Here is a 12,383-nt window from a genome sequence, read left to right as displayed (position 1 = left end):
TTATATGAAATCATTTTAAGTTTGAAATTAATTAATTTTTTATCAATGATCTTAAGATCTTCCAGATTCTTTTTTGAAAATTTAGGAAACGCTTTTAAATATTTTCTTCAAATTATTTTTTTCAAAATAAAAAATAATTTTCAGTTTGCTAAGCAATGTAAAGAACATATTTTTTAAACTTTTCACAATACTTGAAAGCTTCTAAACTGTTTTTTTTTTAATCTGCAAAATTCTACATTTTGTTTTACATTATCTGAAATCATTTCAAGTTTTAAATTAATAATAAAAAGTTTCAACAATTACTTTAAAACCTTCCAGATTTTTCTTGACAATTTTGAAAATCTTTTTAAATATTATCTTTAAATTATTTTTTCGAACTTCTACATTTTTTCGAAATCTTCAAAAATCTTAATTTTCTGTTATATTGTATAAATTTATTTAAAGTTTTAATAAAATTTTGAATCTCTTAAAATCTTCTAAATATATCTTTGATTTAGACGAATTGTTTGAAGTTTCGAATAATTCCGTTTGGCATTGTTTAGTTTTGAATATTTGATTTATAATTGCTCGTTTTGAATAATCAATCAAATACTGCTAATAAATAATTGTTATTTTTTAAAAATAAAAATGGTTTAATTGCATGGGCTTCCAATGGAATATTTTTTGGACTGAAACAATATTTGAATAAAAGATGAAATTCAATAAAAGCATCTTGTAAAAGCAATTATTTTTGTCCTTTTAAATCTTAAAAAACAGTTCATTTAAAAAAAAAGATTAATTAATTTATATTTACAGTACATCAACTAAAAACTTTTTTATCCAAATTTTCTATTTCACACGATTTTAATTTTCAATTGTTTAGGTCTTTAAAATTGCATTTTAAAATTCTCTAAATTAAAAATTTACGGTTGAAAATAAAGATCCAAGATATACAATTTTCAAAGTAAAATATTTTAGAATTGGGCACTGTAAACTAAATTATATCATAACTGTAACAATTAACAATGGAAACTTGACATTAAAAAAGTTGAAATCGAACTTATTTAAAACTTATAAATATTATTGCAAATAAGATTTAAAATATATGGATTGTTTTAAATTGCATTATATCATGTAATCTAAAATTTTTGATATTTGTAAAGGTTCCGGTCAAAAAATAAATTCCCAACCATTTTCCGCCTTAGGTCCCCTGTAAAAATAATTTACACTCAAAACTGTTTTTTTATTAAATAATTTAAATATTCATTGCCGTAATAATGATTCAAATTAATTAAAGGGAAAGTGTAATCTGATTGCAGAGTTAGAATCAAAATTAGTTAAAATTAATGTTCATCAAAGAGAATCCAAAAATGCATCAAGAATTATAACATCAAAAGAAATTCATACAGCTTTAGATGCGAATTCACTTTATTCTCTAGGAAAAGTGTAAAGCAGGATTAAAATTGTCTAAAATTTATTTCTCATAAAAAGTTCCATGATTAAGGGAGTAAATTACAATTCCCTTTGAACTTACCTTCTCGCGAGCATGATGAGACATTTTATTAGCTGTCATATATCCGTCTGCCATTTTAATAAATTATTTAGAAATTTTTAAAATGTAAATCTAGTTTCAAATGTTGAGAAAAATTATTTTTTCTTTGAAATGATTTGTAGCGATACACTTCTGTCGGAAAAATCTATGTACTTATTTTAATCAAGCCAAACGTCACTAAGGTGGTTGCTATGGAAATGACGCAGCCCTCTCGTCTCTTTACGTTTTTCTGCATTAAAATAAATATAAATAAAAATACGTAGAAATCTTCCCTAGGTGTTAATTATTTATGTATTATCCAGCAGGTACTATTTATATAAGTAAACAATTTTATTACTAATGTTTTATTAACATTTTGAATTAAAAAAATACCTATTGTGAATATTTAATATTTTATTAATTTTTATACCTATTATATTGTTATTTGTTTATTAATATGTTTTTTGAAACAGGAAATTCCCGATACTGTGAACTTTCAGAATTTGAAATTTTCCCAAAAATAAAATTCCCGGCAGTTTATAATATTACCGACGCAAGGTTACCGTATTGCAAAACAACCGAAGTAGGAAATTCCTGAATTTAAAGAATTATAATTTTTTTTAAATGAAGATTATTTAATATTAAAAATTACAATAATCAAATATTTATATCAAAGAAAATTTGTTTCCAATCTTTAGAGTAAAAAAAAAATTATGGTTTGAACTAGAGATAAAAATAATTGTATAAAATTTGGATAAAGAAACACATTAAAAAATTCGTGCGTTTCGAACGAAGAAATTTATTCTTAAATTTTTCCCGAACTTAAAATCTATATTTAATTAAATAAATAAATTTATTTTTATTAGTTGAAATTTTCTGAACAAAGCAATATTTAATTAAGAACTGATTTATCTCGAAGTTTCTTTTACATTTTTTTTAAATTAACATTTCGATTTTGGGTTAAAATTTTTTTAAATACAATGCATATTTTGCAACCAAATTTTATATCCAGCAATACACATTTTTAATTATTATTATTTTAATTTCAAACAATAATTTTTTTAAACTTCAAAAATAAAAAAGTCGATTATTTTATTTTTAGTAAATAAATAATATTTATTAAGAAAGAATTTTTTTATTAGTTTAAATTCGGGAATTTTCTAGTTCGAATATTTTATAATTCAGCAAATTTCAGTCGGGAATTTTTAAATTCGGCAATGTTATAAATTGTCGGGAAATTTTATTATTGGGGGATTTTCTAAGTCGGGATTTATATATTTTGGAAATTTTCGAATTTCGGGAATTTTACAGATGCATTAATTTTATTTTTCGGGATTTTTCAGCCCCATAATAAAATTCCCGACAATTTATAATATTGCCGAATTATGAAATATCCAAAATAGAAAGTTCTCGAATTTAAACAACTACAAAACTTGTTTTTTAATAAATATAATCTATTTTCAATAAAATAATCAAATAGTTCGATGAAAATTTTTTTCATGTTTAAAGTTTTTAAATATTACTGTTTGAATTTAAAATAAAAATATTTGAAAAAAATTCGAAATACAAACGAACAATAAAAGAGATTTTTATCGAAAGAGCAATACTTACAAAAAAAAAACTACTACGCACATTATGAAAAAATAACTTGCACTGATATGCCATTTTTTGCGAATTTTATTTTCTGATAGTTTCTTAATTTGGCAATATTATAAATTGTCAGGAATTTTTTTATTTGGGAATTTCCAAATTCGAGAATATTAGAAACTGTTTGGGAATTTTATTATTCGCGACTTTTTCAATTCGCAATTTTTTATATTTTGGCAATTTTATAGTTTTTAGAATTTTATATTTTGCATATTTTATTTTTTGGATTTATCATCGTCCAAAACATTACAAGATTCTTAAGATTGTAAAAAATGAAAATTCAGAACTATTTCAAAAACTAAAAGAAAAATTGTTTGGGCCTAAGAAATTAAGAAATTCAGTGGCAGTTAATTCTCAAGATTTTTAATCCCTGCGATTAGAAACATGAAAACTATTTAAAAATATATTATTTAATAATTTTTTAAATATATAGAGAGTTTAAAAATTCTTCGAAACAATTATGATTAATAATAATAATTTTGAATGAAAAGAATGTGAAATTTAAACATTATAATATCGAACTATTTTGAGTTTATAAGGTTCTAAATCATTTTTATATTAGGTAAGTGGTTTCAATAAAAAAAAAGTGGAATCAGAATCTCTCAAGTTGAAAAATTGCAGTGTAAATTGTTTTTAATCATTCAATTTTATTATAAAGGAGTTGAAATTGTATTATTTCTAATTCAATGAGTTTAAAATAGAAACTTTAGTTTAATCGCGGAATTTCGTAATTTAATGATTTCAATTTAATATGGCGAAAATACGACAATTTCGAAATTTTTTAAATGGAATATTTTCAGATTAGAAATTTTGAATTTCGAAAATCTGAAATTTAAAGAAATTAAAATTGTATTAATTTTAATTAAAAACGTGCAATATTTAATAATGTAACATTCACAATTTTTGACATTAAACAATTTTTAATTCGAAACGATACAAATTTTATAATTTGAAATCACAAAATAAATATAATGTGTTCAAGTTGAAGCTCCTGACGTTCTAGAATTCTGAATTGTTATTGCATACCAAAAATTATAAATTATCATTAAAATTAATTATAAAATTTTTCTAAGATATCTATTTTGATTTAAAACAATAGATGAAGTTTTGTATCTTATAAAGATTTAATAATGAAATTCTTCTGAAATTTTTAATATTTGAATTTGAAACTATAACAGTGTTGAATTAAAAATTGGAAAACTAAAAAACTGAAGAAAATTTGTATAAAATATTTTCGAATTTAAGCTTTTGTAACCAACAAACTTTAGTTTCTTAAAAAATCAACTATTTGGAAATCACGCATTCAAAACTATAATTTAAATTTAAATTATAGAAATCTCAAAGATAATAAATATATTATTAAGAAGTATTATAATATAATATAAAATGACATTTAATTTTACTAAAAAATCATTTGAAAATGATATGTTTTTTAAATTGAAGACTTTCAAACTTAATGAATTTAAATTTGAAGCGTTAAAAATTAAATAATTCCAAATCTCCTTTAAAAATGGAAGCATTTTCAAATTAGAATCTTGAAACTAAGACGTTAAAAATTATTAATTTTCCAATTGTGCATTGCGATTTTTTCTTAATTAAATAATCTAAATCAAGAGTGCAAAATCAAAAGGGTAACAACTTCATATTTAAAACAATTTTATGATCTCATTATTTATAATAATTGAAATTTACTCTTGCTGGAATCTGTGAATTTTCTAAATATTTATATTATTACGGTGGCAAACATTTTTTTTTCTTTCGGACAAATGACAAAAAATTATCTTTCATTTTTTTTCAAAAAGTGTTGAATATACATTTTGTTTATCACTCAGAATTCCGACCTCTTATACCAACTTTTAAAGAAAACAATATTTAAATTTTCGTTCATTGACCGTCTTAAGTAAACATTTGTTTAACCTTTTAATGTTTTTAAATTTTGCTATGTGTAATAATTGATATCACTTATTCAAGAAAACTGTGTGAGAATTCAAATTTCCTTTTGAGAAAATTATTTATATTTATAATTTATTTCTTATTTATACTAGTTATCAATTAAACTTGAAATTTTGTCCAATTTAGTTTCTTTAAACGTTAATACTGAAATCATTAAATATGTTTAAACTTCGTAAATGAAATGCTTGATTAAAATATACTTTTTTTTAATTAAATGTATCTTTTGCACTTCAGTAGAATATAAATTTTGAACAAGTGGATAATTAAAATTGGTTTAGATGTTTTTTTCTTTGAAAAAATCATTATTAATGAATCAAAACAGAGTGCGCGCAGAATTTTTTTTCTGTGCGTTTAGAAACTTAGAATTTGTATATAGGTTCCGTGGTGTAGTGGTTATCACGTCTGCTTTACACGCAGAAGGCCGCCAGTTCGATCCTGGCCGGAATCATTTTTTTCTCTATAATTAAAAAAACGATCAATTTAAATCCTATTTTTCGGCTGGTTAAAAATAAAACTTATTTGTTTAAAACTTGGTTTTACTTTTGTGCTTTAAAAGTTCATAATTTCATTAAATCCAAATTAGAACGCTATTTCTAAATTAGGATTGAATTTGAAACTACCTGTCATGACATTTTTTTACATTTTTAGTGTTTCATAGGTTTTACGACTTATTTACGTTTTTTTATGTTAATAATTTCAAAACATAATTTTTAAACAAATTAAAAATTTGTTGTACATTTTTTTCATAAAATTAAAAAAATTGCTGACAACATTTTTCAATTTTTTTAAAGATTATATGAAGACTTAATCAACGTCCTGTGGAGAAATGTCGTCGCCGTCTTGTATAATGCTAAAATCAGTACAGTTTTCATCACGCCTGTCTATTCACGGAATACTAGTCTGGCGCTCTTTGGGCGCTGTATAGTTTTGCTATGTGTTCAACTTGAAGCTTTTTACTGACGTAATTAGAATATTAACATACAAATTTTATTCTTAACAAAAAATAAAAAAAAAATTGTTTAAAAAACGTTTTCTTTTAATTGAATTACATATTAAAGTTATGATAAAGTAATAGTTATAGCATGTATAATAAATCAATGTATTATATTTACATTATTCCAGAAAATTAAAATTTTAATATAAATGATTTATTTAATTCATTATAATTATTTATCAAATGGATAAGTTATAATTAAGTATACATTATTCATTATTTAAAACGATAAAGAATAATTCTTTCATGACCTAATTGCAAGTATAATTATACAAACTTTATTATTTATATAATATACTATTTAAAAATTTTCCTTTTCTATTAGAATAAATATTATGTTTTTATATAGGAAAAAAATGTTTCACTTTCAGATATCTCAGTGAGTTAAGGCGACGGGGACTTAACATTTTTGATAATTTAATGGTTTTTTAAATAATAGTAGATTATGTACCTAGGCAGTAAAGTTGAACTTTATACGAGAATGCAGAATGTAACGTCCCAGCCGAAGGCGAGGTCGGTAATACTGCATCCGAGTATAAAACAACTTTACTGACGTGGCGCATACGATACTTTGTCTGAAATAGGCAGAATAAGAGCTCTTTTTCTGGAAAACAGCGCTTAATTGTACCGCATATGCACGCGCGTGGAGTGTCGTTAGAAGTCCAAAATTCACTTCGTAGTTAAACTTAGGTTTAAAATGAATTCTTCTCACTCTTTTTTTCACTTTTTTTCATTTCTCACTCACTTCTTCCTCCATGCTGCCACTTTACGTGCCGCTCATCGCAGTACAATAATGTGCTATTTTACTGCCACTTCGCGGGCAGATAAAGTGCGCTTGTTCTGCCTATTCCAGATAAAATAATATAAGATTACTAAAGGAGGTAAACAAATTATGTTTTGAAACCCAGTTATTCCACTTTTGCTCGCCAAAGAGGCGTTGACAGTTTCTAAAATTTGAAAAATTAAAAATATTGTCAATGGGTTTAAAAATTATTGCGAATTTTTTAGATGTACAGATTTTGCTAACAAATAAAAATATAAAATCATATCAGAGAAAAAATAATTTTTTATCAATTTAGGATTTTTTGTAATATCAATACAACATTTTTTTTCTATTTAGTTGTTGGGATACTTATTTTAAATTTTTGAACATTATTAAAATGACCTAATTTTTAAAATGCTTAAAATGACCTAATTTTCAAATGTTATTTGACATATTTAGATATAATTCAACCAAAAATTTCAGTCAAATTCAATCAAATATTTGAATTTTCAAGACAAAAAGTCACATTTTTTAGATTTTTAAACAAAAAAGATGACTTTTCTATCATGAAAGATGAATTTTGAACGAAATAGTAAATTTTTTAAGTTAAAAAGTCGATTGTTTTAGAAAAAAAGTGGACTTTTAGACCGGAAAAATGAATTTTTAACCAAAAAATAATTTTCAATCAAGAAAGATGCATTTTTCATGTGATAGTTGAATTCTAATTCAGAAAAGTGAACTTTTAACTAACAAGAACAATTTTCTGTTCAAAAGACGACTTTTTAACTAAATATATGAATTTTTTACAAAATAGTTAAATTTTCTAGAGATTATTTTTAGACTATTTAAAAAATCCATCAAGATTTTGTTTAAAAATACAATTTTATGGAATCATAAAAAAGAAAAAAACATAAATTAACAGTTTCAACAAATTTTGCATGCAACTTTTTCCCTTGAAGTCGACATTTATTAAGCTACTATACCCTTTTTCTAATTGGCTTTATTGTCCACAAAAACGTTGTTAACATTTTAAAATCAAATCCCTTCTAATTTTTCATCACAGCACAGGTAGAGTTTTGAATAAATTGAATTTGATTATTGTCATAAAAACGTTCGCCATTTTGTCACTTTTGAAATAAAAAAAATTCTAATGCATTTTGAAAGAGGACGAGAAATATTATCAGAATTAGAAAGAAAGTGATAAATACTTGAGGCAAAACCTTTTATGGTTCAAAGTTAAACTACTTAGTTAAGAACAGAACGACTTCGTTAAAAATTCATTTTTTTGTTGATAATTCATAATTTTATTCTAAAACCTTTTTTTGTTCAAAAATTTTTGTTGTAAATTAATTTTCTAACCGAAAATTCAATTATATAATGTTTGGTTTAACATGTATCTTCTTCAGTTGAAAATGCAGCTATTTGGTTGAAAAAGTTTGTATTTTGTTGAAACTTTGTCTTTTGAAGTAGAATATAAATCTTCTTGGTGACTAATTCACCTTCTTTGTTGAAACTTCATTTATTTGTTTAAAACTTAGTTTTTTATTAAAAATTATTTTTGTATTAAAAATTTAACTGTTTCATTTTTTGTCGAAAATGCATCTTTTTTATAGAAATTTATTACTTTTGGATTAACATTAATCTGTTTGAAAATTGAACTGTTTTGTTACAATTTAATAAAAATATTATTCAATTTACAACAATTATTATCGTAAATTTCCAGTAACTTTGCAGTCTGGATGAATGGCAAAAAAAGGCAAGCGCGACTAGCAGTGAAGGGGAGGAAAAAAGGAAAAGAGTGGCTGGGAAAGACGAGGTAGAAAGGGACCAAGATAACAAGAGAGTTAGAATTAAACGCAAACACCAGAGAAAGATAGGGGGGGGGGGGTTGCGGGATCTTCGAAAAACTGGAAGCTCTCATTAAAGGGCTTAGAGAGGAAACAAGAAAGAGATTGGATGACATGAATAGAGATATGAATAGGCAGAGAAACGATGTAAGGGGGGAAGTGAAAAAGGTCAGAGAAAAATGGTTAGAATGGCATTAACGATGGAAGAAGGAGAAAGACAAGGTTTGGGGTAAGCTAGAGAGCATTGAGAATAGACAGAGAGAGGCTGACGAACAGAGATCTAGAGAAATAAAACAGATGGAAGAACGGGTATCCAGTCTAGAAATTAGGAATGAGCATATGGGGGAAAAGGCAGAAAATGAGGAAATAGTTAAAGGGAATGAAAAGAACGTCCGAAGTGAGAATGACGGATTGAAGAAAAGACTCAGTGAGATCAAGAGAATAGGATGGACAAAGGAAGGAAAAGAAGGAATGTTTCTGGTAAAAGTGAGGGAGTGAGGAGGAGAAAAAGAAAATTATGGAGGGAAAAAAATTATTGAGAGGAAGAAGGGAAAGAATTGAAGAAGATCTGACATGGAGGGAGAGGAAAAGGAGATGGCAAATAGAGCAGAGGGCTTTGGTAGAGAGGAAAAGGGGCCATATGGTGTGGATAGGGAGAGACAGGTTATGGATAAATGGTGAGGAATGGTGCTGGGATGAAGAATTAGAAGAATTAAGAAGAAAAGGAAAAAGTCTCGAGAAAGGTAGGAGGGAGGGAGACGAAAAAGAGTCTAGAAATAAATCAGAGGGGTTTCCAAACGGCAAAGGGGAAACAAAGTGAAGAGGAAAGAAGAGGGAAGGAAAGAGAGAAACGTGAAAATAGCTTTCTGGAATGTGTCAGGTTTGAAGAACAAGAATAAAAGATATTGGGAAGAGTTGGAAAAGTGGGATGTGATTACGACGAGTGAAACGTGGGCAGATGAGAAGGACTCTAAGGGAATAAAGAAGCTGTTACCGAAAGGTTATCTGTGGACAATGTAAGAAGCAAGAAAGGACACGTTAAAGGAAGAGGGATGGGCGGCATGGTGTCAGGGGTGAAAAAAGAATTAGCAGTAAAAGGGAGAAAAGATGGGGACATGGAGGAAATGGATGGAACAATGATAAGAAAAATTATAATTAGGAAAGTAGAAATAGCGGTGGTGTGTGTATACAGAAGAAGAGGGGAAGAGGAAGGCTGGAGAGTAATAAGGAGGTGAATAGAGGAAAAGAAGGAAGAATTGGAGGAGAGTTATGGGATGAAGATAAGGAGACATTTATAAGGAACTCCAAACATAGAGAGACGGACAGGAAGGGAAGGAAGTTACTAGACATGATAGGAGATACAGAATGGTTTATATGCAATGGCGATATGAAAGGAGTTGAGAAAGGGGAGATCATATTCATAGGAAAGGGAGCAACAGTAATAGACTACATCTTGGCTTAAGAAAGAATGCGGCATATGATAGGGAGTATGAAGGTAGGGAATGATATAGGGTCCGAGCACTTCCCGGGCATAGTCACACTAAGAAGAGGAGTCAGTAAGCGCGGCAGAGGGAGAAAAGAAAAAGGGTGCGAAAGAAACACGAAAATGGGAATCTGGGGGGGGGGGAGATAAATTAAAAGAGTTTAAACGAAAGATGGAAAAGGAGAAGGTTAGGTATGAAAAAGAGGAGGGAATAGACTCATTAATTGAAAGGTTGAAGGGGTCCATTGAAAAGGTAAAAGATGAGTTGGGTACTAATGAAGAAAGAGTAGGGGGAAAGAGAGGCTGGTGGGACGAGGAATGCTGGGAGAGTAAAGAGAGAATAAAAGAGCGTGTGAGCAAATGAAGAAGAGGGGAAATGGAGAAGAGGGGAAATGGAGAAGGAGAAGCATAACAGGAGGAAAAAAGAACATGAGAAGATGCTGGAAATAAAAAGACAAAGGGGAAAGGCAGAATATAAAGCAGAAGTAGAAAAAGCGATCAAAGAAGGTAGGGTGTGGGATGTGATAAATGGGGATAGAGGGGAAAAAAGGGCGTTAACCAAGAAATAGAAATGGAGGAATGGACGGATTATTTTAAGGGTCTATTAGGGGGAGAGCAAAATAAGATCAAAGGGTAAAAGTGTAGGATAGTCCAAGGAGAAATGGAGAAAGGGAACGAGATAACAAGAGAAGAAGGAGATGAGGCAATAAATAGATTAAAAAGAAACAAGGCGACGGGAGAAGATGGGATGGAGAACGAAGCGATGAAGTTTGGAGGAGAAGGGATTAGGGATGGGATGTGGAAGATCGGCAACAAGGTATGGAAAGGGGAAGGTTGGCCGGAAGAGTGGACCACGGGACTAGTGGTACCGCTTGTCAAGAAAGGGGAAGGAAAGAAGGTGGAGGAATACAGAGGGATCACTCTCATGTCAGTCGGCTATAAAATATATGCAGAAATCTTAAGAAAAAGGTTGGAGAGTCAAGTAGAACAAAAAGAAACTATCCCACATAATCAGACGGGATTTATAAAAGGGATGGGAACTATAGAAAACATCTACGTACTTAACTATTCAGTTAACAGAAATTTGGGGAGAAAGAAAGGGAAACTAGTCGCCTTGTTCGTAGATTTGAAAGCAGCGTTTGACTCAGTGAACAGAAAAGTGCTATAGCAGGCAATGAAAGAGAGGGGTGTAGAGGAAAAGTTGGTGGAGAGGATAAAGGAAATTTTTACTGAAACCAGGATTAGGGTGAAAATAGGAAAGATAAAAGGGCAGGTTTTCTGGACAGGCCGAGGTCTAAGGCAAGGGTGCCCGTTGAGTCCGTTACTATTTAGTACCCTATTGGCAGACTTAGAGGAGAAGCTAAAGGAGAAAGGGAAAGGAGGAACAGTTTTGGGTAATAGCAAACTATACTCTCTAGCATACGCGGACGATGTAGTTCTATTAGCAGATGATGAGAAGGGGATGAACCTAATGATGAGAATCTTTGAAGAGTATGAGGGAACAAAAGAGCTGACGGTGAACGTAGATAAGACAAAGGTGATGTGTTTCAGAAATAGAAAGAGCAAAATAAATTACGTTTGGAAGATTAACGGGCAAAAAGTGGAAATTGTGGAGGAGTTCTGTTATCTAGGTTTTTGGTTTGAGGCAGAGGGGGAAACGAGCTGCAGGTGAGGAAAATAATTGAATGTGCGAGTAAAGTAATGGGCCAACTATGGGGTATAGGAAAGAGAAGATTCAAGAACGATTGGAGAATGAGGGTCTGGTTGTTTGATGCGTTGGTGTGGGCAGTGTTGTGTTATGGTATGGAGATCTGGGGATGGAAGGAACATAGGAAAGTAGAGAGCATGCAGGAGCTATTTCTAAGGTGGGTAATGAGGGTTAGCTGGAGTTGCCTAGGATATATGTTGAAAGAAGAGTTAGGAAGAGAAAATATGGTTACTAGACAAATTAAAAGAGCCTGGAGGTTTGAAGAGAAGCTAAAAAGGGGAGAGGGAAGTAGAATTGCACAAGCATGTTTCGGCGAAATTCGGAACAATGAAGCGAGAGGTAATGTGGGAAATTCAAAATGGGAGGAAGGAAGGAGAACAATCAGAAGGGTGTGTAATATTCGAGAAGGGGTTATGGAGTGGCAGGACATAGAGTTAGAGCTATTGGTTAAACAAGGAGAAGAGAGATGGACAAAGAT

At 29.0% G+C, this 12,383-nt stretch overlaps 1 protein-coding gene and 1 non-coding gene across 2 annotated transcripts in view; one reads left to right on the top strand and one right to left on the bottom strand.

Moving 5' to 3' along the window:
• LOC117178892 (katanin p60 ATPase-containing subunit A-like 2) overlaps window positions 1-1,693 on the bottom strand; it is a 32,282-nt gene extending 30,589 nt beyond the window's left edge. Inside the window, exon 1 of the mRNA XM_033370419.1 lies at window positions 1,514-1,693. Within this exon, the coding sequence (XP_033226310.1) occupies window positions 1,514-1,567 (54 nt within the window). The 5' untranslated portion in view covers window positions 1,568-1,693. The remainder of the gene's footprint in view (window positions 1-1,513) is intronic.
• Window positions 1,694-5,485: 3,792 nt separating this feature from the next.
• On the top strand, window positions 5,486-5,558 carry Trnav-uac. Its single transcript has one exon. It is a non-coding gene; the product is annotated as a tRNA-Val (tRNA).
• Window positions 5,559-12,383: the final 6,825 nt, after the last annotated feature.

Source organism: Belonocnema kinseyi, chromosome 8 (assembly GCF_010883055.1).
Source record: "Belonocnema kinseyi isolate 2016_QV_RU_SX_M_011 chromosome 8, B_treatae_v1, whole genome shotgun sequence".
In the NCBI taxonomy this organism is placed as follows: domain Eukaryota; kingdom Metazoa; phylum Arthropoda; class Insecta; order Hymenoptera; family Cynipidae; genus Belonocnema; species Belonocnema kinseyi.
Note: the sequence above shows the minus strand (reverse complement) of the source record. Positions and strands in the feature narration are given on the sequence as shown.